Below are 24,698 nucleotides of genomic sequence, written 5' to 3'. Positions count from 1 at the left end.
ATCCAGTTACGGCAAATACTTGTATGGTGAAAATCACTAATTATTTCCCAACCTCTGTGGATAGCTCTAGATCAAACTATATTCCAGAGAACCTGCTTTTTGGTCCCCGTGGACAAAATTGTCTAGTACCAGAACAGAGGGTTCTGACGGGGGGGGGGGTAGGAAGTTGAGTGACACAGTCATTCAGAGCAAACAGTGAGTGAGTGGCTGCGTTTCTAAGTGAGCAAGGTGCTTGCCTGTACCTTGGCAACAAAGCTCCTGCCACAGTGGGAGACGAAAGGCTGGTTTCTGGGGTTCCTGGTAATTGGCATTTAGGAAGTTGATTCAAGCCTCTGTGGGAGCTGTCTGCTCATTGGTGATGGGAGTCTTGTCAGAATCAATGATTTGAGGCTGGTTTCATGATTAAAACCAACTGGAGTGAAAAAGCTGCCTGTTTGGGTGGGCCTCTAAAGTTCATTTGGTTAAGTCCAAAGTAAAACCGGGACTGTCCGCAGGGAGTGAGATTTTCCCGGATTGGGCTTTCCAAATTTATCAGCCACATCTCTGCGGCGCAAGCTCTGATGGTTGCCGAAGATGGCGGTCCTGGAAAAAGGGCACAGGGTTTCTTAGCAATGATAGAAGCCTACGCGGGCAGTTTTTACATTTCTGCCTCCATCAGTTGATGACAAAACGAAGACATGGGCCCCTCAGTTCATGCAAACCCAGTCGCATCCTGCTGTTGGAATAATTTTTTATTCTAATACAGGACATTTGCTGGGAGCATAGTTTGTGTCTCTTGGCGAAATTGCTCAGAATAGAGAATCTGTCTCGTACTTTTTTTTTTCCCCTCCGTGTGTATTTTATTTATTTTGTGCATTCGTATTTGTGTGAATTGGTGACTCAGCTCCTATTTGTAAGGCAAGTGGTGACATCTGAACGCGGGAGGTGGCAACAGGATAGGAAGGAACAGTGTGGCCTTTGGAGACAGATAAGGTTGTGTTCAGGCCTGGCTCTCCCTGCAGTGGGCACCAGGGATAACGGCCGTTTCTCAGGGTCATTGCGGTCAAGTGGGCATACGCGGGACGCCCGCACAATGCCTGGCATTCAGTGAATCTTGGTTTCTTTAGCTTTTTGCTGTACCTACTAAAGGAAAAAAAAAAAAAAACCTAAGAATTTATAGTCTGGTGTGTAAACAGAAGCAAGCATAACATCTGTGTTTTTGAGGGAAGTCGGTTTATCTTCCAGCTCAGGTTTCTGGCCAGTTTATTTCATTGCAGGGAGCAGATCAGGGTGGAAACTCCGTGGAAACCATCTTAAGGCATGTCTTGCTTTCTCAACGCCCTTATTACAGATGCCGGAACAGCCTGGTATCTTGAGCTTTATGCTGACGACCTTCCGGTGTTCGTCTTTGGCAGTTAGGATCCGGAGTCGTGCTCCGACCGTGGTAGGCCTCTTGAGAGCTGAGCGGGCAGGACTGTAGCACCTAACCCACTGCTCACTGGTCACATCCCCTTAATCTTAGTCCTTGACCGTCGCTCCTTAGAATCTCCAGAAGCCAGCAAGGCCTGTCCCAGCTCCAGGATTCCCCTGCCCCTCTGTAATTGGGCTGAGTCAGTCAAGGTTTTGTTCATTCAGCAGTCAGGCTTGTCCCGTGCTTTTCTTGGAGCAGAAAAGTTTTCAGAGTGTGCAGCGTGCTCTTCTCTCCTGCGGACTTTATTTAGATTTGGGCAAAGGTTGTTACTGCCTGTAGCAGGCCTCGGATTTCCTTCCCATGTCTGATGCCTGCAACTTCTGGCCACCATCAGGGTCAGAGGTTTGCTGCCCCTGTGGCAGCCCTCAGTACCCACCTGAGAAGAAAGTGGCCTTAAAAATGAGCTGCAGGGTGAGGTTGAGTGGCTGGGTCACAGTTCGCTGAGCACCGGATTCCCTCGTCCCTGTCGTCCCTGTTGAGTGGTTCCGGAAGCCATGAACTCCGGAAGCATAAAGCCTAGAAGGGCATGGGTTCCATTTGTTTCCTCTAAGCTGGGATCGGTCCCCTTCTGGAAGAGAGGTGATGGGGAGCGGTGGACATGTGGACGTGGTACTCGTGAGTCACTGACTTAGTCTTCCCAAAGATGTGACAGGGTTTCTTGTCATAAGAAGGGCAGAGATGACCTGCCAGGGCCTTCAGAGTGTTTCCGGTGTGATAGCTCACCCCAGCCCTACGCTGAAGAGGAGAAATGAAAACAGAAATGAAGTTACTTGTCCAAGGTCACAGAGCTAGGGGGTGTAGAGACGGAGTTAGAACCCTGGGCAACCTGTACCCAGACCCAAGCTGTCTACCCAAATGCTGTCCTGGAGCTGACGTTTTCAAACTTTGGGGTGCAGCCATTAGTAGGATACAAAGTCCCATTTATTGATTTGTCTCCTGCATTTGAAAGACAAATGAGAGGATAGAAAAAAGCAGAGTACGGTGGAGTTTTAAACCCTGAAATGTTCCGAAGACTTGTTTGAGAGGAATGTAAAGGAGGAGATGTGGGTCAAGGTCAAAGTTTAAAAGTCACTTCTGATAGGACAGGGGTGGAGAGTCTGTGGCCTTCCCATCAAAGCCTGCCCACCTGGCTTTTTTTTTTTTTTTTTTTTTAATTCGGAGTAAAGTTTTATTGGAACACAGCCACGTCCATTGATTTATATGGTCTGTGGCTGCTTTTGTGTTGAACAGCAGCATTGAGTTGTTGGGACAGAGACTTTGTGGCCCTCAAAGCCTACAGTATGTACTCTTCCGCCCTTTAAAGAGAAGGTTGCTCCCACCCTCTGCTGTGATGCGCCGACTACCTACCCAGCAGTTGCTACCCAGCAGCTGCCGTGATTTCTGTTGTGGTGGGGAAGGTGGTGGGAAAGCATGGCAGGGAATACAGGTACTCCCTTTAAAGTTGGTCCTGACTCACTGGCCCAGTCAGAGCATGCATCTCTTGGTCTCGAGGTGGTCAGTTTGAGCCCCACCTTGGGTGTAGAGCTTACTTTAAGTTATTATTTAAAAAAAAAAAAAAAAAAAAGGCCTCAGAGAGAGGGTTGTACTGTCGGTCCGTGACCTGGTATAGCTCCGTCTGCCCTGTATTCCACTGCTTCCACTGCCCGTAGAGGCCCCGAGCCTGGCCTTTCGAATCGTAAAATTAAGGGATTTTCATTTATTAGAAGTAGCTGGAAACTTCTTGAAGCTAGTGTGGAAGCCGATCACAGCTGACAAATCCCTTTTAGGGTCCAACCCCGGGGAGCCGGGGCAGACATGAGTGACACTTGGCTCAATGTCCTTTGCAGGTGGCTTGGGTTATTGCTTTCCTCGTTTTCCTAGCAGACACGAGGGTTTAGGTTTCCTTGGGATTCCAGGCCCTCCCTGCCATTGCGGGGCACACCAGAGCAGCCCCAGGGACCCTAGCTTCTTGGCAAGGGAAGTGGGCCCCCTCCCTGGGGGGTGCCGACTGCTGGCCACTTTCACGTGTGGGCTCTTGTCCCCCTCTGGCCTCTTGGGGCCCTTGAGAAACACTCAGTGAATGAGTTTTCCATTAAAGACAAGCCCTCCATCACCTCCTTAAGAGTTTTACGGTAATCCAGGTTACTGCCTGGGAACGGGCCCAGTGTCCGTGTTGATGCAGCTGGCCACGAGGGTGTGCAGGGCTGAGGTTGCTGCTGTGTTTGTGTCGTGTACATCACAGGGACCCAGCCAGTCTGAGCCTGGCCCTCTGCTATGCCCTTGGAAAGTCAGGTGACTGCCAGCCTCTGCCGTGCCCTCCGGGAGCCCACAGTTGCCTGGAAGTTCACAAAGCGTTGCGTATGGGTAATTGCTGTTCTCCTTCAGCTCTTGAGCGGTGTGTGAACACGGAGTCTTAGTCATCCGAGGCCCCCCATCTTTTGAGTTGAAAATACGAATCCTTTGTCTTAGTCGAGCGTATGTTGAGTGGAAATAATTACAGACAAGGAAGAGTCTTGGTTCCCAAGTTCAGTAATTTGATTTTCCTTTCTGGAATAATAGAAATCAGACCTCCTTTTAAAAAAATAAAATAAAATCAGGACTTTTTGGATGAGAACCAGCATCTTTCCAGCTGTAAGCAGTCTAAAGTGTGGCTGGCGTGAAAAGGTGGTTAGGAAACTGTTGTGGGGCGCCTGGGTGGCTCGGTCATTAAGCATCTGCCTTCGGCTCAGGTCATGATCCTCGGGTCCCGGGATTGAGCCCCATGTTAGGCTTCCTGCTCAGTGGGAAGCCTGCTTCTCCTTCTCCCACTCCCCCTGCTTGTGTTCCCTCTCTCACTGTGTCTCTCTCTGTCAAATAAATAAATGAAACCTTAAAAAAAGAAAAAAGGAAACTGTTGCCGAGAAGCCAGTTTCAGAGATTTATCTGACAGGAGGAACTTGGATCAGAGAGAGATCTTTATCAGGAACAGGAGCCGTGTTAAGAGTGGGAGTGGAGTGGAGCTGCTCAGGCAAAGGAAATGCCCCTTGATTTGGTGAGACTCCTCCGGCAGGCCAGGTTTTTTCTCGATGAGTTTGAAGCTCTGCAGAAATGCTCCAAGAGGGTTTGTGTGCTTGGACCAACCCCAGTACGGACGCCGCACCCTTTGGGATGAAGCATTCCTTCTGGTGTTGGACGATTCGGGAATTTCCTTCTCTGGGATTCCCCTTGCTTTCTGTCCTTCTGGAGAGAAGCCCCTTTACTTAGGTTTTGGCTAGGATTCCTTGGACCTTTCTGTGTCCTTCTTATTCCCTGAACTATCCAAAGGCTTTGGTCAGAGTTCCGAATGTCCCAGTTCCTTTTATTTGATGTTGGAAGGACTGTATTTGCCTCGTGTCTTCACATAACAGTTTTTCCTCCTAATAGAGGGAAAATAGAGGTTTTCCTCCTAATAGTTTTTCCTCCTAAAGACTTATTCTGGGCCAGAGTAGTGCTAAGCACTTGAGTCACATGGTCTCAGGGAATTCTTCCCCTGAGGATTCATCTATTTCAGAGGTTCTGTCTTTGCCTTTACTTCGCAGTTGATTTTTTTTTTTTTTAAGATTGTCTTTATTTATAAGGAGGGAGAAGCAGACTCCCTGCTGCGCAAGGAGCCTGATCCGGGGCTCAGTCGCAGGGTCGTGACCCAGGCAGAGGGCAGCTGCCCAATTGACTGAGCCACCCAGGTGCCCCTCACTTTGCAGTTGAAACCCCCGGACACAAAAGTGTTAAGGACCTTGCCCAGTGTCTTAATACTTCATTTTGGCCTTTCTTGGGATACTGTTTGATTTAATCCATTTTCTGTGCATCTGTCTTATTTTGCCAGCCTAGTTACGAATTTCAGGGCAGGAGTTTTGCCGGTTGGCCTGTTGAATTAATTATTGTCTTTCAGATAATTTCTAATTATCTCAAAGGTAGAGGTTTGGAGTTGGGCCTGGAGTCGGAGAGCCCAGGACTTGGTCCAGTTTCATTTCTTCCTGTCTTGACCCTATAGGCAGATTTCTTCTCTTCCAGCCTCTCTGTAAAATGGGATGCTGAGGACCCATGTCCCATGTAGGTTTGTTACTGAGCGTTGGTATGAGACAGGTAGAAGGGAGCTCGGTAGTATGGGGCCTGGCTTGGAGGTTGCTAATACAGAATGTTCGTAATGAATACTTCCTGCTGCTTTTGGTGTCTAAGACCCTCACGTATCCAGGCAGGTTTTGTCATTGCGGAAATCAGGGCAAGAGGTAAGGACTTGATGAGGAATGAAGAAGCCTCCCCCCACCCCCTTTTCCCCGACCCCAGACTCCAGCTCTCTGCCTTCCTTGACAGTCTCTCCTCACCCTGCTGAGGTTGTCCCCACGTAGGCCATCGTTTTTCTTTCTTTCTTTCCTTTTTTTTTTAATTTACTATGGGAGTTTTCTGGCATTTTCATGAGAGGAGAAGGGCCATCACCCACCCAGTTTCAACAGTTAGGTACATTTTGCCAATTCTGCTTCGTCTCCCTACATCCTTCATCTGCCTTGGGTGTTTTAAAGGAGATCCCAGATTTCACCTCATTCTACCTGTAGACTCTTCAGCGCATAGTTCTCGCTTAAAGATCTTTTTTAAAATAGAACCATAAAACTGTGATCCTCTCTAACAAGATTAACAGTAATTACTCAATATCTGAAATACCCAGACCTGGTTCACATTTCTCCGTTTTGGTGGTACGTGTGTTCCTGGCTGAATCTCAACCCCCGGCAGGCCCTTCTCCTCACGTTGTTGAAGTGGGGGGCTCGGGGTGCTGGTGGTCGTCGGGCTTTTCTTCTCCCCTGCTTGGTTTGTGCTTGTCTGCTCGGGTCGGGTGGTGTCTGTGACGTGGGCATGTTACCATGAAAGTGGTGTGATGTCACAGTCTCCTGCGACCCCGCCTGAGAACATTGAGGGAAACGAGACAAAGAGCCCATTTGCTCTTGATTTCTGGTTGATGAACCTAGGTAGTAAGGACACTGAAAAACATGTGCAAGACCCAGAGGCTTATTTCAAGAATTTCCTGCCTCTGAAAATCCCTCAGTGAGGTTCCTCCCCACCCCCGGGGCTGTCCCACCTCCTTGTGAGTGGAGGGAAAGGCTCTGTGCCTTCACTCCTTCCTAGTAAACAACTGCCCCACACATCGATTTGGGGACTTTGGGGACATCTGCGTTTAGGCCTGTCGTTAGACATTTGAAGAGGCAGAGCCTCCTTGTAATTTTATAATTTTGTTCCTAGTTAATAGGTCATTCAGAGCCTACCCAGGCAATTTGTTGAGCGCTTGGGCAGTTAATGATCATAACCCTGACCTTCACATTAACCTAGCCGCCTCTTGTCAAGGGCTCTCATGATCTTCAGGTAACAGCCACTGTTCCCATGAGTTTCCACCTTTATTTATTTATTTTTTTTGGCGCACTCCCCTCCCCCCTTTTATTTCGTAAACCAGATTGAGCCACAAACCTGGCCACCTTGCAGCTTCCATCCAGATCTCTTGTCTAGAGAATTTCCATGTTGGGCAGCTTCGTTTTTTTTGTTTTTTTAATATTTTAATTATTTATTTATTTGACAGAGAGAGAGGGAGAGTGATCACAAGCAGGCAGAGAGGCAGGCAGAGAGAGAGAGGGAAACAGGCTCCCCACTGAGCAGAGAGCCCGATGCGGGACTCGATCCCAGAACCCCGAGACCATGACCTGAGCTGAAGGCAGAGGCTTAGCCCACTGAGCCACCCAGGCGCCCTTTTTTTTTAGGGGGCCTTTGGCCATTCTTCCTGGGGCTCAGCTCTTTGTGTCTTTCCTTCCGGGTCAACCACTTGGTTACTTTCTCTTACCAGCCAGATCAGAGCTGAGGAAGGGGAGATGTTGGTTTGTCAGTTTCAGCAGCGGGATTTGTCGGGAGACGACTGCGCATGCGTGGTGGGGCCAAGTGAAGTGGGGACTAGCTGGCCAGCAGTTAGCGGTGGCCCCCAAGGGGCCCTGGCTGTAGCTTCTCCACAGAGAAGACGCTTTCCAGTGAGCATCGGGCCACTTCAGGGTTATCCATGCAGAGGCACGCTCGTGGTAGCTGGTTCTTGAAACCAGTAACTGCTTTTCATCTGGTAGTTGGTACCTTTCTCACGTCAAGGGCTTTATTCATGTTGTTTCATTTAACCCGAAAAATCCTTCTAGGTACCACAGTTATCCGATTCCACAGATGGGAAAACCAAGGCTAAGTTAATTGTGCCAAGAGCGCTGCTAGGGAACCAGCAGAGCTGGTTGTCACTCGGCCGGCAGGACGGAGCCCCATGCCCGAATCTGTAGGCTGGTGGCTAGGGCCCGCCTGCGTTGAATCCTGAGGTTTCTTTACCCAGTTCTGTTTTGGCCAAGCCCATGGTTTATGATGAATTCAGCACTCTAACATGCCCCGTGGAGTGGCCAAATGGGCAGTCCTTAGAATGGGCGTCCAGATCTGGTCTTTGACCCAAGAGGAGGAGCTGGCTGTCACCAGCTCTGTGAATGGAAATTTAAATGCCCTGGAAGCTTTGGTCCAGGAGGCACGAGACAGCTCTGACCCTCGGCAAGTCGTTGGCCTCTGCCCATTCCCTCCTGGGTGCCGGTTCCAAGGCAGTCCCCCGGCTTGGTTGGCTTCCCGTCCCTAATGGCCCTGGCAGGCCAACCCCAGGGCAGCCATGCTGGGAAATTGCCAGTCCAGGCTCTGGGAATAAGGTCGTCCCGGCTCCCACTGACGCCGCAGGCTTTCTCCTGTGTGCTGGTCTCAAGAGGGCTTGGCAGGTCTAGATTGAAATGATTAGCGTGACGGGGCTTCCCCCACTTTTCTTGAGGGATTATGTCACAGTCTATTAGGCGCGCTCCCTCGGTGTTTAATCCCACTCTGACATGGGTTTTCTGGCAGTCTGGGAAGTGGCACCACTGAAGCCAGGCTGCTGTTTGTGGAGACTGCTTTTGTGCGGGGCGTGTCGGTGCCCCCCCCCCCAGGATTTCTGCCCTGGTCCCAGAGGGTTTGGTCGTCTTGTCTTTTTTTGTCCTCTTTCTCCTCCTGAAACAGATCCCGTTTCATGCAGGACATTGAGCGGCAAGTTGCGAGTTTCCCGCGGTAGCAGAGGGGTTACCCTGCGGGTGACCAGAGGTCAGCCCGGGGCTCTGAGAAGCTTGAGAGCACAGCATGGCCGGATGGTGCCGAGAATGCACACTGGTCACTGGAGTGTCCCTGTCTCTGTCCCCTCCAGTCTCCCATTTCCCTTCGTAAGTCACCAGCTGTTGGTTTTTATACTGTGTATTTCTCAGTTTCTCCCAGGTCTTTGTTTCCCAGGAAACAAAGTTCTGTGTATTCACCCCCATTTTATAAACAGTTGTGTGCTAGATTGTCGCTGAGCCCAGGTGTCCCGGAGGTGTTGGAATGAAGAGACTCGCTCCTTGGCCCAGGGTCTTCATAGGGTGGATTTGAGTGCTGTCCTTCCCTGCTTTGGGAAGTGCTTTGGAATGAAAAGGCCACCTCCTGGGATCATTCTTGGCCACCGTCAAGGCTGTGGAGTTGCTTGGATGGTCTTTGTGCTCTTTCCCCAGGTGTTAGACGGAGACTGGCCTGTGCTCTCCAGCAAGCCGGGGTGTGGCAGGAGGACAGAGGCGGTGGTCCCCGCTGACCTTGGGCAGGACCTTTCTCTGCCCCGTCCTGGTGTCCTCCCCCCGAGTGGGCAGGAGTGAGGTAGTGTCTGGGCTGTCTGCTTCTGACAAGTCCCTTCACCTCATCTCCCTTTGAAATCCTCCTGTCTGGAAACAGGGTTGAAGGGGTCTTGCTATTGGAACCTTGTTTTCTGGAACCAGGGCTTCTGGGGGCCGTTCTTGTCTTCCCGTGTTCCCTCGACCCCTGCTTGCTCTGGGCTTCTGGGTAATTTTCACTGTGTCCCTCTGCCCTTTTTCCTGTCCAGACTGTTGTCAAGAGTGATGCTGTTTTTAGCTTTTCTTCATGGAAGGTCTGCCTATGTTTCTGGTTTGTCTCTGGGCCTTCCTCAGCTCCGTAAAGTCTGTCTGTGTGCTCTGGCGGCATCTCCCTGTGTTTTCCCCTGGGGTGTGGCCACCGGGCCTGCCCATGGTGTTCCCAGCAGGAACACGCATCATGTTTGCTCCAGTAATAACACCCCCCCTCCCCCGGGTGTCCACACCTCCAGGCAGCGGGGAGTATGCCAGGCTGCCCCTTAACAGCCACTCCCTCTGGTTGGCTGGCTCACAGAAACCAGTTTCCCCAGTCGGTCGTACTTTGACTAAGGGCAAGGCCACTCCAGCTCAGACAGCTCCGTCCCACACCCTGTTCCGTGGGCTGCACCCAAGCCCCTGCCCAAAGGTGCCTCACTTGTCAGGAATGCTGGCTCCTCCCAGCTTTGCTCCACATCTTCCTGTGGGGCTGACTCCCCCGCCTCCCAACTTGGCGGTTTGCAAGGAAGCCACAGGATGCTTCCATTGGTCACCTTCCTGTCTTGTTTTCCTTTGAAACATCAGAGCAAATTTTGAGTCCTGCATTGTGTCTGTGAGAGCTGCCCTTAACCTCTGCTGGGGTATCTGTGGGTTTGGGACCACTTGGGTTTTAAGCCGACCCGACCCTGTTGAATTGGGAATGAGAGTAAAGAGAGCCTCACTCTTGCCCGCGTCCTTGACATCTGGACAAAGGGGATGGCACGAGAGGCTCTGGGAGAGTTACTAGTGTGGTGTTTCTACACACAGCCTGGTAGGACCTGCAGGGGCGCTGGGCACCCGCTCGCCTGGTGGGCTTGTTCTCAACACTGGCCCCGGTCTCATCTGAGCAGTGAGGTCTTTGCTGCCTGGATTTGTTCCGTTGTGGGTAGCCGTTTGGGTCCCGGGTTCGTTACGCCATTGTTTCTGTTCTCTCCATCTTCATTTGTGGTCTTAATTAATAGAGAAGGAAGAAACTTTCATATTCTCACACATATTCTTTCCTGGTCATGCAGGAGGAGCTCTGGGAGATTTTAAAAGATTTGAAAACGTAATTTATTTTTCTTTCAACCAACTCCTGTACTTGTGTACGAGAATGTGTCCGTGGGTTTGGCTAAAAACTGGGTTCTTTTTCCAGTTGCTTTTCTCCTTAACCCCATGCATCCCCTCACCTCCACCCCGCCCCGCAGATAGACATTTAGAATGTCCTGTTGGCAGTGTCTGGAGAGTGCTTTTATTTTTTCAAGTACTAGGGTAGGGATGGGGGTCACGGGGGCGGGGTGTGACAAAGTTGGGAAATCGGTAGGAAGGGGAGCCAGAAGGGATCCCTGGGTTCAGAGCGGTGGGGTGGAGGGACCCCTTCTGTGGGTACTCTCACAGCTGTTAGGAGAGGACCTCAGGAGGGGTCTGGGACCCTTCCCTTACTCCTTCCCCTTCTCCAGCTGCTTGGTTGCCCCCCACGCCACAGCGCAGAGCTGTGCAGCTAAGGGTGTGGCTCAGACCTTGAAACCAGAGCTGATCACTTGCACTTCTTTATGGGGCTTTGGTAAAACACATTTCACATCCTCCGGCGCTGTGCAGGCCTGACTGTGGGTAGGGCCCGGGAGTGTGGGGGCCGCCCCAGTTCAGAGCCACGGCCCTGTCTCCACTGTCCACAGCCACCAGCCTCAGCTCCCAGGGCTCGCCAGTGACCTCAGGCCACTGTGCACCCCTGCACTTGGGGACCGTGGCTGGTCCATGTCCCCTGAGATAAGTAGCCTCTGTGGAGAGTAAGCTTTGGAAATGCTCGAACACAGGGTTTTACAGGTTTCTTGATGGTAAGACATCTGGGAACTTCTGTTAGAGCATTAAGCACTGTGAAGCCCCATGATGGGACTTTCCTCACCTCATTTGACCACAGAACCTTGTCACCTTTCTTCTTAGAACCCTAGTCCTTTGGAGCACTTTGAGAAATCGTGGCTTAGAGTTGTCCTGGTATCAGTGTCAGTACCTTTAAATTCCGATGGTGTCGCTCCCCTCCCAGCCAGGTGACATAAAAGCGGGTGCAGCCCTTTTTTGGGGGGGAGGGTGCGGGCTGGGACGAGAGGCAGTGGCCCTTATGTCCTCCCGAGGAAGGGCTTGCTCACAGCAGCCGGGCTCCGTGTGCCTGTCAGCAGCTGGCAGCCTGGGGCCTGCGGACATCTCCTCTCACACCCTGGGTTCATACTGGCTTTGGGATTGGTTTATAGGGAAGATGGTGAGTTGGAAGAAGGTGAATTGGAAGACGATGGGGCAGAGGAGACCCAGGACACCTCCGGAGGGCCCGAGAGGAGCCGGAAGGAAAAGGGGGAGAAGCACCATAGCGACTCAGATGAGGAGAAGTCTCATAGGAGACTGAAGCGGAAGCGGAAGAAAGAGCGGGAGAAGGAGAAGAGGAGGTCGAAGAAGAGGAGGAAATCCAAGCACAAAGTAGGTCCGGGAGGGCGCGCCAGGGCCAGGCTACATGGCACCGGGCCTGGCCGAGAGCCCCCGGGGCCCCGCTGGTCTCATTGGCCAGAGGGCACTCTTTTTTTTTTTTAGATTTATTTGACAGATAGAGATTACAAGTAGGCAAGTAGGCAGAGAGGCAGGCAGAGAGAGAGAGAGGAGGAAGCAGGCTCCCAGCCAAGCAGAGAGCCCGATGCGGGGCTCGATCCCAGGACCCTGGGATCATGCCCTGAGCCGAAGGCAGAGGCTTTAACCCGCTGAGCCACCCAGGCGCCCCCAGAGGGCACTCTTAATGGTGCCATTTATTCCTTCCCCAAATTGGATAAAGAGCTTTTTTTTCCCCTTAAAGAGTTGGTAGCTCACGCTCTACTGCCACTCAATGCCCCCAGGTGAGGTGTTTCTCTAGAGCGCAGAGCCCTTCGGCACATTCCAGCAGGGTTTGTCCCCGGGCTGACTCTGCCAGCGGGCCAGCCCGCGCAGTCACTGAGCTCACTTCCCTTGTCACCGCAGCGCCACGCTTCTTCTAGCGATGACTTCTCGGACTTCTCAGATGACTCGGATTTCAGTCCTAGCGAGAAGGGGCACCGCAAGTACAGAGAGTACAGCCCCCCGTACGCACCGGTGAGTAACTGCTGCTCGGGGGCCCCCGTGGAGCTGGGAGTGGGGGGCCAGGCCCATGTTTGCCGAGCACCTGCTGTGTGCTGAGCACTCTTGCACAGCACTTTATATGGATTTTAAGCCTGCAAGATGAGATCCTGTTTTTATCCCTGTCGTACAGGTGAGGAAACAGAGCTAGGAAACCAGCAGGTCACAGCCCTGTAGCACAGGAACAGGGGTTCGAGCCCAGGCAGTGGCCGATTTCCATTGGCCACACTCTTAAGATACTTCCTCCCATGGTCCGGGCAGGACTGAGGATGTCCCCGTCCCAAGAAGCCTGCTGGTTTATCCCTGGTACGGCTGTTTGCCCCTGTTCAAAAATGACCTTTCCTGGAAAATCAGCTAGAGAATGGAATGGTTTTACAGGAGTAAATGATCTCAAATGCTGCGGAGGCAGAAGTCAGACGTTTATGCTGTCGTAACCCTGAGCTTAGACGCGCGGTTGAAGTATTTGTTTTGTGTGCTGTTTGCCCCCACCCCCAGCAAAATCTCTGAGAAGAGAAATCAATATAGATTTTCAGGTTTTCATGAAAAATGCTTTTAAAGCTGGTAGCTCTAAAACTTACCCTAAGTATCTCATCGTCCATCCTAACGGGTGATTACTGTACAGTGCTGCCGTTGACGTACATTTACTAACAGGGACTCACGTTAAACCTGACAGAGACAAGGAATGCAGGGCACAGCACAGCTTCGATTGATAACTAGGGGCTGAGGCTTTTTTTTTTTTTTTAAAGATTTTATTTGTTTATTTGACAAACAGAGATCACAAGTAGACAGAGAGGCAGGCAGAGAGAGGAGGAAGCCGGCTCCCTGCTAAGCAGAGAGCCCGATGCAGGACTTGATCCCAGGACTCTGGGATCATGACCTGAGCTGAAGGCAGAGGCTTTAACCCACTGAGCCACCCAGGTGCCCTTTTTTTTTTTTTTTTAAGATTTTAAGTCCCCTCTATATCCAACGTGGGGCTTGATCTCATAACCCCGAGATCAAAAGTGTCGTGTGCTGCTGACTGGGCTGGCTAGGCGCCCCGGGGCTGAGGCGTTTTAAGATTTGCTAACGTAGTCACCAGTGTCTGCATATCTATGTTTTGTGTTTTCTCATTTTTTTCGTAATGAGTGTGGAGTTTTAGAAATTAATCGTCTTTTTTTTTTTTTTTAAAGATTTTATTTATTTATTTGACAGAGAGAGAGAGATCACAAGTAGGCAGAGAGGCAGGCAGAGAGAGAGGAGGAAGCAGGCTCCCTGCGGAGCATAGAGCCCGATGCGGGGCTCGATCCCAGGACCCTGAGATCATGACCTGAGCCGAAGGCAGCGGCTTAATCCACTGAGCCACCCAGGCGCCCCTAGTCGTCTTTTTTTTTAGAGCAGTTTTGTTTATTTTTTTCCGACTTAAATTGAGAGAGAGTGAGTGGTAGGAAGAGGGAGAGAGTCCCTCATGCATACTCCCTGTGGAGCCCAGTGGGGTCCTGATCCCACAACCCTGAGACCATGACCTGAGCCGAAAGCAAGGGTCTGGTACTTAACCGCCTGAGCCAGCCACGTACCTGAAGAGCAGTTTCAGGTTTTTAGAACCCTGAGCGGATAGTGCCCTACCCACCCCTGCTGGTTTCTGCTCTCTTAGTGTGGTACCTTTGTTGTAATTGCTGAGACAGTCTCCACGTGTTGTTAGGAATCAGAGCCTGTGGCTTACATTAAGGTTTCCTCTCTGTGTTTTGCAGTTCTTCGATTTTTGACAAAGGCTTGACATTATGCACTTGTCATAGATCGTCATATAAGAGTTTCAGTTCTCTAAAAATCCCCTGTGCTTTACCTCCCCTCTCCTCTCCAAGCCTCTAAGCAACCAGCAACCTTTTCTGTCTCTCTGGTTTTGCTTTTTCCAGAATGTCAGATAGCCGGACTTGTCACAGCATTTAATTTCTTCAGACCGGTTTCTCTTACCAGTATGGGTTTGTGGTTTGCCCAGGTCTTTTCATAGCCCCATGGCTCATGGGCTTGTTTCTTTTAACTGCTGAATAATCCTCCATTGTCTGGATGGACCACCGCTGGTTTTATCCATTTACCTACTGAAGGCGATCTTGGTGGCTCCCTTTGTGTATATGTGTCTGTGTGTGTGTCTGTGTGTGTGTTTGTGTATCTAACTTCATCCATATCTCTTGGCACTAGCACACTTTGGAAAGCATCATTCAGAATGGCTTTTTGGTTTGGGTGCCAAGTAGGTCATTACTTGAATTCTAAGGACCCAAGGAAAAAAAATTTTTTTTAAAGATTTTATTTATTTATTTGACAGAGATCACAGGTAGGCAGAGAGGCAGACAGAGAGAAAGGAGGAAGCAGGCTCCCTGCAGAGCAGAGAGCAGGATGCGGGGGCTGGATCCCAGGACCATGACCTGAGCGGAAGGCAGAGGCTTTAACCCCCTGAGCCACCCAAGCGCCCCCACCAAGAAAACCCCTCTTGGAGGGCCTGTCTGCCTCAGTTGGTGGAGCTTGCAACTTTTTTTTTTTTTAAGATTTTATTTATCAGAGAGAGCGAGCCCAAGCATGAGCAGGGAGGGGGCAGAGGGAGAAGGAGAAACAGGTTCCCTGCTGAGCAGGGAGCGGGGTGCGGGGCTGGATCCCGGGACCCTGAGATCACGACCTGCGCAAAAGGCAGACACTTAACTGACTAAGCCACCCAGGCACCCCGGAGCATGGAACTCAATCTCAGGATTAAGTTCGAGCCCCATATTCGGTGTAGAGATTCCTTAAAAAGAAAAAAAAGGCACCCCTGTTGCCTACCAGGCCTCTTCCCCAAATGATGAGATAGCTCTATATCCCTAGAAAATACCCCTTCTCTTCCGTCGCCAGTTCTTAATCGTGGGGTCTATGCGTCTCTATTTTCTTACAAGCCGTGGCCTTTTCCGAAGCACAGAAACATGTGGGTCCAATACCCAGCTCTCACTCAGGTGGAACATAGTACCCCCCAAGTGGCTGGGGGCCGGGTCTCGCCCGTGGCAGAAACACCCAGACAGATGGATCAGTTTAGGGGACAGCGGGGACCTTGGCAGTTTGGACTCAGGCCCCCGGGGCCGGCTCACCCCCTCTCCCCATCAGTCCCACCAGCAGTACCCCCCGTCGCACAGCACGTCCCTGCCCAAGAAGGCCTACTCCAAGCTGGACAGCAAAGGCTACGGCCTGTACGAGGACTACGAGAACGAGCAGTACGGGGAGTACGAGGGCGATGAGGAGGAGGACCTGGGCAAGGAGGACTATGATGACTTCACCAAAGAACTGAACCAATACCGGCGCTCCAAGGAGGGCAGCAGCCGGGGCCGAGGTGAGGTCCTGTTGCCATCGCGGGGCATGGGAGCAGATGGGGTCGGGCACAGGGGCGATGCAATGTGGAGCAGGTTGGACCCGCTCGGCCAGGCCTGGAGTGTGGGAGGAGAGACAGGTGTCATTCAGTGCTGAGAGGACTCGGAGTCCAGCAGGAGCCGCACACGCAGGGCTGGGGGCGTTAGAGCCAGCCACCTGGGGAACACGCTCCAGTGCTGGGCTGGAGCTTGGGGTGGAGCCAGGCTGGTGGGCGGTGGGAAGAAGCCCGTGTGGCCCAAGGCTGTTTTCTTCATCCTGCTTCCTGGTCAGCTGGGAGGAGAGGGAGCCCAGGGACAGCTTTTGTCAGATCTGGGCCAGGATAACTGACAGCTGGCTGCCCCAGCCTCCTCCCCCAGCTTCCCAGTTCCTATCACACCACAAGGTGGGACTGCCACACCTCTGAACCTTGAACCTGTGGCAGTTAGGAGGATGGTAGGGGAGGGCCTCTTAGAACCATCTCCTGCCCACAAGGTTTTGCAACCCACGAGGGAGGAGGGCTCGCAGGATCTTCTAGCTCAGCGGTTTTTAGCCCTGCCTAAGGCCCCGCTCACGGTTGAGTGGCTGTTCGTTTAATCTCTCTTGGGCAGTCTTTCCTGGATACCTCTCTGGGCAAGCCCTGTTCTTTGGGGAGATTCTAGACCAGTGTTGTCCAATAGAAAACTTAATGCAAGCCTCCACATAATTTAGAATTTTCTAGTAGTTAAGTTAAACATGTAAAAAGGGGGGAAAATTTTAAAAAGTAAAAGGAAACAGATTAATTTTAATAGTATATTTTGTCTAATACGTTCAAAGTCCTATTTTAACACATCCAAACCAATGTGGTATTTCATATTCTCTCACTCTTTGTTGTCTTTTTTATTGTTGTTGTTATTGCAAAGAGGGAGTTTTATTAAAGTACAGGGCCAGGACCTGTGAGCAGAAAGAGCTGCCTCTTTTTTTCTTCCCCTTTTTTTAAAGATTTTATTTATTTGACAGAGAAAAGAGAGAGAGCGGGCACATAAGCAGAGGGAGCAAGAAGCTGAGGGAGAAGCAGTCTTCCTGCTGAACAGGGAGCCTGATACAGGGCTCGATCCCAGGACCCTGGGATCATGACCTGAGCTGAAGGCAGACGCTTAACCGACTGAGCCACCCAGGCGCCCTCTCTTTTTCTTCTTCTTCTTTTTTTTTAAAGATTTTATTTATCTATTTGACAGACAGAGATCACAAGTGAGCAGAGAGGCAGGCAGAGAGAGAGGAGGAAGCAGGCTCCCCGCTGAGCAGAGAGCCCGATGTGGGGCTCGATCCCAGAACCCTGGGGTCATGACCTGAGCCGAAGGCAGAGGCTTTAACCCACTGAGCCACCCAGGCGGCCCTCTCTTTTTCTTTTTCAACAAAGTGCTGTAGATCCAATGTGTGGTCCCCCCTTACAGCCTGTCTTAGTCTGGTTATGTTTCAGGGGCTCCGTAGCCACGTGTGGCTGGGGCCACAATACTGGACAGTGAGTGTAGCTGTCAGTGGACAGGTGCCCCTGTGACAGTGTGGCAGGCGCGCACCCAGGATGCTGAGGCCCGAGGCCCCCCACTGAGGGCACATGGGGAAGTCAGGGGGGTGATGGGACCAGCTGCCTCGAGCTGCTGGGAAGACTTGGGGAGGAAATGACTGACCTGGGGCAGAAAATGGGCTGACTTCTCTCTCGCTGGTGGCATCTGCTCCCACTCGGGGCGCTCACCGACTGAATCACCCTGCAGGCAGCCGAGGCCGTGGCAGGGGCTACCGGGGTCGAGGCAGCCGCGGAGGGTCTCGAGGCCGAGGCATGGGCAGAGGCAGCCGCGGAAGGGGCAGAGGCTCCGTGGGAGACCATCCGGAGGACGAAGAAGATTTCTATGAAGAGGAGATGGAAGTAAGCTGTCCTCCAGCCCCTGGGGGAAGGTGGGAGGGCTGGCGGGAAGAGCCTGTAAGACTGTGACTGTGGCGGAAGGAGAGTGTTTCACGCTAGGGCTGTGTGTTTCGACATTTGTTTCTTATTTTGGATAAAGGAAATCATACGGTTCCAAATTGAGAAGGTACCAAAGCTGTGAAAACATCTCCCATTCCCAGAAACAAGTTTCCCGAGTGTCTTCTAGAAAAGTTTTAGGCCTTTGCAGTCGGGTGCTTGCTTATGCACGCCCCCCACATACACACGGGTACAGTTTCCACTTTCATCATCTGTCCCCGCCTGAGGCCTTTCCGTGCCAGTCCCCAGTGAGCCTGCCCTTTGTTAGAGCCACACAGCTGTCCCTTGTGTAGGAGGCCCCCTGGCGGGTTTGCCCCGGAAACTGGGAGTCCTTAGGAGCGAAGACCGCCCGGGAGAGCATTAGAACCCCCCACCCCCACTGTGGCTGTGGCCTGTGAAGCGGGGGCAGAGGCGGGCGGCCCCGGGTCACTCACCTGCCCATCTGAGTCTCCTGTTGACCTGCATGAACCAAAAGGCGTGTGGGGGCAGAGAGTACAGTTAGGGACAGGGCTAATTGGTCCCCGCACGACATTTGCCTTCTCTCCTTCTGGGAATCCAGTATGCAGAAAGTGAGGAGCCGATGGGAGAGGAGGACTATGACGAGTACTCCAAGGAGCTGAACCAGTACCGCCGGTCCAAGGATGGCCGAGGACGAGGTGGGCAGGGGCCCAGGTGGCGCTGACCTGAGGGGCACCTTCCGGCGGCTGCTGGATTTGGGTCCTGGAGAGAAGCAGCCGGTGAATGCCATCTCTGTCCTCTGCAGGCTTAAGTCGAGGCCGTGGCCGGGGTTCCCGAGGTCGAGGGAAAGGGATGGGCCGGGGTCGTGGTCGAGGTGGCAGCCGAGGAGGAATGAACAAGGGCGGAATGAACGATGACGACGATTTCTATGACGAGGACATGGGCGTGAGTTGACCCTTCATTTGGATCTAGTATGTTTAGCCAAAGCCCCTTCTTGGATTTTTTTTTTTTTTTTTCCTCTGATTAGTCGACCTCTGAGGCCGATCCTGTCCTGCTTCCATCAGCTGTTCCCCGCGGGCTGATGACTACTACCCGTCTCACGGGGGGCAGGGGGCCGCGCTGCTGGGGACCCATCCGGGGAGCCTGGTAGTCTTACAGGAAGGCACGCACACTGCCTCTGGGGGAACTGGGTTCCTGCAGTGGTGAGCAGTGCTGCGTCGGGTGCGAGAGCGTTCCCCGTCTAAGCGCTGGCGCTCCATGCCACCGGCTCAGACCCCGCTCCGCCTTGGTGTTGGACGTGACCTGCTGGTCGCTGCTCCTGTTCCGTGAAGATGCTTCTGTTGAGAGAGTGCTCGTCCCTGCCGGCCACCTTCTTTTCCTGCCAGTCCCTCAGACCCCGTCTCTCCCAGTCTGCATCGCCATTCCCCACCCCCCAACCCCTCCTCAGCCTCCTTTACGCTCACACTCTGTTTCCCAAACAGGATGGTGGCGGGAGCTACCGGAGAAGTGACCATGACAAGCCTCACCAGCAGTCTGACAAGAAAGGCAAAGTCATCTGCAAATACTTCGTGGAGGGGCGGTGTACGTGGGTAAGGAGCCAGTTAAAGTACCCGTGTGCTGGGGCAGGGCAGCAGCCCCACAGAGGATGCTCGCACCTCTGGGAATGTTCTCGAGGCCACCGTAACGGGAGGCAGCAGTCGGGTAAGGGTGGAAGTGACGGACTAGCGAGACTCCGTTCTCTGGGTGGTTTTTTGGTATTTTTGTTTCTGGTTGGTTTGGGAGGTCAGAATTTTAAGCCAGTCCAAATGGCCTCAAATGTATTAAGGTCGATACTGATACCGAAGACAAAATATGTCTTTTAATTATTGAACTTTAACATCGTAAAGGGAATTATTAAGATAGAAGAGGAGGTGAGGGAATCAGGCCAGGTTTGAATTTCACAGCAAAGTTCAACATCAGAAGCTGGGCCGATGACCAGAGTTCTGAGGCCGTAACCGGGTATGAGTTCAGCCAGACAGCTTTTTGTTCACAGATGATGGCGATGGGCTGATCCGGGCACACACATGCCCATGGAACACTGCACCCGGGTATAGTCCGTAGAAAAAAATATGTATTTGAGACAAATGTTTGTGTATATAAATGCTCCTCGTTACGGTCTCAGTTCTTGTTCTAGAAGCTTGTAGTAGATCTGCAGAAAGACGAGTAGCCGCTCTGGGGAGTAAGGGGAACCGCTATACAGAACGGTTTCCATATTTTGTCCGCCCGGGTGTGTGTCCTGAGTGTGTCTGACTGTGGATGATGGCAGACTGAGCTCCCCTAGTGTAAACACTCAGACATTATCCCGCTGAAGGAGGTTTTTGCCCTGGTCACTGGCACTTGGGGGGGCTTCCTACTCTGAGAATGTCCACCGTCTTTGAGCATGTGGCTTTTGTCCTCATGGTTCCACAGTGGCTGCTGTGCCTCTGGCTGTCCCATCTGAGGGCTAAGAGGAAAGATGGCTAGAGGGATTTCTTTTAATTGAGGCAGCATTGTCCTCCCTTGGGGATTTTGGCCTGCGTTTCATTGGCCAGGACTTCCAGGGAGGCCGGGAATGTACCTTACCGGCTGGATACATTGTTCCCAAACAAAATGAAGGTTGTGTTAGGAAGGAAGAAGTGTGGTGCTGGATACTGGCTGCCATGCAGCAAATCAGGAAAAATAGTGAGTAGGTGCGAAGAGGGAGAAGGGGGAGAATAAGAAGTGCTGAGGGCAGTGGAGTGGAGCCCAGAGGAATGGGGTTGTGGACACAAAGAGAAGGGAACACACGCCTCGTCAGAACTTTCCAGTTGGTGGGAAGCCCTGTCAGTGAGCCCCGCCGTTCCCTGTGTGGGGATTCGTCTGTCGTTGGTCCCTCCAGGCTTCAGCCTCCCATCACAGGTGGGCTTCGGCAAGGCCTACCATGCTTAACTTTTCCTTCCTTCTCTCCCAGGGAGATCACTGTAATTTCAGCCACGACATCGAGCTACCAAAGAAGCGAGAACTGTGCAAGTTCTACATCACCGGGTTCTGTGCCAGGGCCGAGAACTGCCCCTACATGCACGATATCCTTTGGCACTCACCTCTCACGGGATGCAGGGCTCACACCTCTTCCCTCCTTGCTGCCGATGGCAGCTCACCTTCGCCGCGCGTGCCCGCTCCGTGTGCCAGCGCCGGGCCAAGCTTCCGGCGTGTCTCGGTCTCATTGAACCTCCACATCTGTCTTGTGGCAGAGCCGCTGTCCACGTCCTGCAGATGAGAAAGTGGACACATGTTTCCCAGTTTCTGTACACAGACTCTCGAGACTGGCCGTACCCTCTCTGTTACCTTCCGGAGGTTTTTCCAATAGGCTGTGCAACTTTGGGCAAATCGTTGACCTTCATTATTCCTGCCCAGTGAGGATCTGTAGACAACAGGCCCCAAGGCCTGTGTGGTGGGGTGGGAAGCTCTCCAGAGCAGGAGTCTCGAGAACCAGGGTCTGCTGCCAACTGGCTGTGCAACCCTGAGCTGGTCACTTTAACTCTCTGGGTTTCGTTTTTTCATCTCTAAAACAAAGGGGATTGGATTCTGCCCTCAGGTGGGTTCCAGGAGCCAATGCTTTTGCCTTAATGCGCTGTGAACGTGATTTTCCCTGTAAGTTGTACCACACGACTGGGAACTGCATTAATGGTGATGACTGCATGTTCTCCCACGACCCCCTGACGGAGGAGACCAGAGAGCTCTTGGACAAGGTAATGTCAGAGGTTGGCAGGGAGCCTGGGGCCATACAGCTGCCTCCAAGGGAGCCAGGGGGGCGTGCCTGCCACTGACCTGGCCGGCCTGCCTGTCTGTCCCCCTGGCTTTTGTGCCGCGACCAGATGTCCCACTTGCCTTGATTGGGAGCTAGGCTGTTTTACGGAGGGTGCAGGGCTGCATTTTTTTCTGTGGGGAGAATTGAGGTCCTCGCGCATGTGTCTTCACTCCAGCCGGGCAGTTTGCTGGATGGGGGCACGGGGGAGTGGGGTTCTACATAAAAGGAGTGTTGCCTGTAGACATGGACTGTAAGTTACCTTTTAGAGAGCCCTTGATGCCAGGGAAGGAGGATGAAATTTGGGTGGGTTGTATTTTTTTTTTTTTTTTAAAGATTTTATTTATTTGACAGAGAGAGAGATCACAAGTAGGCAGAGAGGCAGGCAGAGAGAGAGGAGGAAGCAGGCTCCCTGCAGAGCAGAGAGCCCGATGCGGGGCTCGATCCCAGGACCCTGAGATCATGACCTGAGCCGAAGGCAGCGGCTTAATCCACTGAGCCACACAGGCGCCCCTGGTGGGTTGTATTTTTGATGGAAATGTCAAACGTTTCCTCCCCGGGCTTAAGGATTCTATTTCAGGGAGATTAGAGGTTCTCAGGAGAGAGAGGCCTCTGTGGTCTGGTGTGAGGCCTTCCTCCCCAGGCAGCTGGAAACCCATCCTGGTGTTGGTGGTTCTCTCTGAAGAGTCATGAGGTCTCCAGGGGCCCCAGGTTCTTGTCCTTGGGTTCCTAACATACACGCAGGGAGAGAGAGAGAGAGAACATGGGTCCTTCCAGATGAAGGCGTTCTGCCTTCCAGTGCACAGAAGATTTGAGAGGATTGGCTGGGCTTTTGAGAATGGCTAGGATGGAAGCTTTGAGGGGCATGTGAGGCAGTCCATGGGTGACTGCCGTTTCAGTGGTGGCCGGGGCGGTGCGGGGTTCAGGGAGAAGCCTTGCAGAGACAGAGCAAAAGAAGGTGCATTGCTCATGGGCAGTGCAGTGGGAAAAATTCTCCTCTTACCAGGCCCTCTGGAGAGCTTGGTACCCTAGGAATAGGGTTTCCTATCCAGTAGATCTCTGATCTGACAGGGTAAGGAGTGGGGAAGGTCATGGTTTCCCTTCTCACGTGGAGAGCCGAACAGCCGCTGGCTCAGCACTGCCCCCTGCTGGACATTCAGAGTTGGCGCTCCAGACCAGTGCTGTCCAAGTAGGAACACAACCAAGCCATGTATGCGAGTTAAGATTCGTTAAAGTAGGAAGAAACAACGAAATTGAATTCAGGCAAGGTATCTTATTTCATTGGTATGTCTGTGTTCAAAGTATTGTTTCAGCAGGTAATAACAGAAAGTTAGTAAAACATTTTGTGTTATTATTATTACTGTTATTTTTGCTACCATGTTTTTGGAATTTGGTGCTTATTTTCTACTTAGAGCCCGTGTCGGTTTGGACCGGCTACATTTCGAATGTCAGTAGCCACACGTGGCCAGTGACCACCACCTTGACAGTCCAGCTCTAGCTGCCCTCAGAAAAAACCCAAAGAGGGGCGCCTGGGCGGCTTAGTGGATTAAGCCGCTGCCTTCGGCTCGGGTCACGATCTCAGGGTCCTGGGATCGAGCCCCGCATTGGGCTCTCTGCTCCGTAGGGAGCCTGCTTCCTCCTCTCTCTCTGCCTGCCTCTCTGCCTACTTGTGATCTCTGTCTCTGTCAAATAAATAAATAAATAAATAAATAAAAGAAAAAACCCAAAGAAAGCCAGGATCGCACATTTCAGCTTCCAGTTACAAACTGTTTGGAAGCATCAGTATCCTCCCCGATCTAAAAGCACGTCTCAGTAGGTGAAAAAGGATTGTTGAACCTGGAAAAAACCATACCAGAACTGCATCTCAGGGGTCAGAAAGTGAGACGGAGGGCATGTTCTGAGAAGGACCTAGGTTAACCCCGATGAAGGCATCCGGTCAGCCCTCGTGCTGCAGCTTGTCAGCCAGGGCTGGGGCCTGGGGCCCCAGGGTGGCCCCCGGGTGCAGGCTGTGGTGCCACTCACACCCGGGCCTCAGCCACCCTCTCCCGAAAATCTGTGTTCTTCCTTCCTTCCTTTCTTCAGCTCTGTTTTCCCATTTCGCAGAGACATTTCTCTCTGTGCAGACACATCCGTTTCCAGCCGTCTATTCCAGGTTTGGAAACGTGCTTGCTTCCCCATCAGAGTCATCTGTTAGCAATATTTTGCCTCATTTGCTTTGTCACTTGATTCCATTTTATTTTATATATGCATGTGCATCTTTTTTTTTTCCTTGAACCTTGAGAGTAAGTTGCACACATTTTGGTTCTTTACTCTTTTTTTTTTTTTTAAGATTTTATTTATTCATGAGAAACAGAGGCAGAGGGAGAAGCAGGCTCCCTTGGGAGCCTGATGTAGGACTCGATCCCAGAACCCTGGGATCCTGACCTGAGCCGAAGCCAGACGCTTAACCCCTGAGCCACCCAGATGCTCTTTGGTTCTTTACTCTTAAATCTTTCCTTCTGCTTCACTTTTTTATAGTTCGGTTTGTCAGAGTATAGTTTGTACCTGGTAAAATTCCCCATTTAGTGTGAAGGTCTGTTCTGACAAACGCAGCCACCCTGGCATCTAGATAGAAGAAATTCACGCCATCACCCCCAAAACTCTGTGCCCCTATAGAGTCAATGCGTCCCCATTCTCCAGCCTCTGGTAACCACTAACCCATTTTCTGTCCCTATAATTTGCATTTTCAAGAATGTTTTGTGAGTAAGTTTATATAGTATGTAGCTTTTAAAAGCACGTGTGTATGTAATCTTCTGAATCTGGTTTCACTTGCCATAATGCGTGTGGAATTCACATTGTTGAGAATAGTCCATAGCTGTTTGTTGCTGAGTAGTACTCTGTTGTATGGATGATGTAAGATTTTGTTTTGTCTTTGAAGACTTTCTTTATTTGAGAGAGAGAGAGAGCGGGCACACGGGCAGGGGGAGGGGCAGAGGGAGAAGCAGGCTCCCCGCTGAGCAGTGAGTCTGGTGTGGGGCTCGATCCCAGGACCCCGGGATCATGACCTGAGCCAAAGGCTGATGCTTACCCGACTGAGCCGCCCGGTGTCCCGGATGATCTAAGTTTGTCTGGTTACCA

General features: G+C 51.9%; 1 protein-coding gene across 11 annotated transcripts in view; it reads left to right on the top strand.

Moving 5' to 3' along the window:
- Positions 1-24,698, top strand: part of ZC3H4 (zinc finger CCCH-type containing 4) — a 43,791-nt gene that overhangs the window by 5,924 nt on the left and 13,169 nt on the right. For all 11 annotated transcript variants that reach the window (XM_045987530.1, XM_045987529.1, XM_045987531.1 and 8 more), the window contains 9 exons: positions 11,607-11,826; positions 12,355-12,465; positions 15,589-15,811; positions 17,577-17,728; positions 18,381-18,477; positions 18,585-18,724; positions 19,261-19,368; positions 20,748-20,859; positions 21,416-21,525. In XM_045987530.1, the coding sequence (XP_045843486.1) occupies positions 11,607-11,826; positions 12,355-12,465; positions 15,589-15,811; positions 17,577-17,728; positions 18,381-18,477; positions 18,585-18,724; positions 19,261-19,368; positions 20,748-20,859; positions 21,416-21,525 (1,273 nt within the window). The remainder of the gene's footprint in view (positions 1-11,606; positions 11,827-12,354; positions 12,466-15,588; positions 15,812-17,576; positions 17,729-18,380; positions 18,478-18,584; positions 18,725-19,260; positions 19,369-20,747; positions 20,860-21,415; positions 21,526-24,698) is intronic.

This window comes from Meles meles, chromosome 19 (assembly GCF_922984935.1).
Source record: "Meles meles chromosome 19, mMelMel3.1 paternal haplotype, whole genome shotgun sequence".
Classification (NCBI taxonomy): domain Eukaryota; kingdom Metazoa; phylum Chordata; class Mammalia; order Carnivora; family Mustelidae; genus Meles; species Meles meles.
The sequence above is the reverse complement of the archived record's forward strand: the minus strand, read 5'-3'. Positions and strand labels throughout refer to the sequence as shown.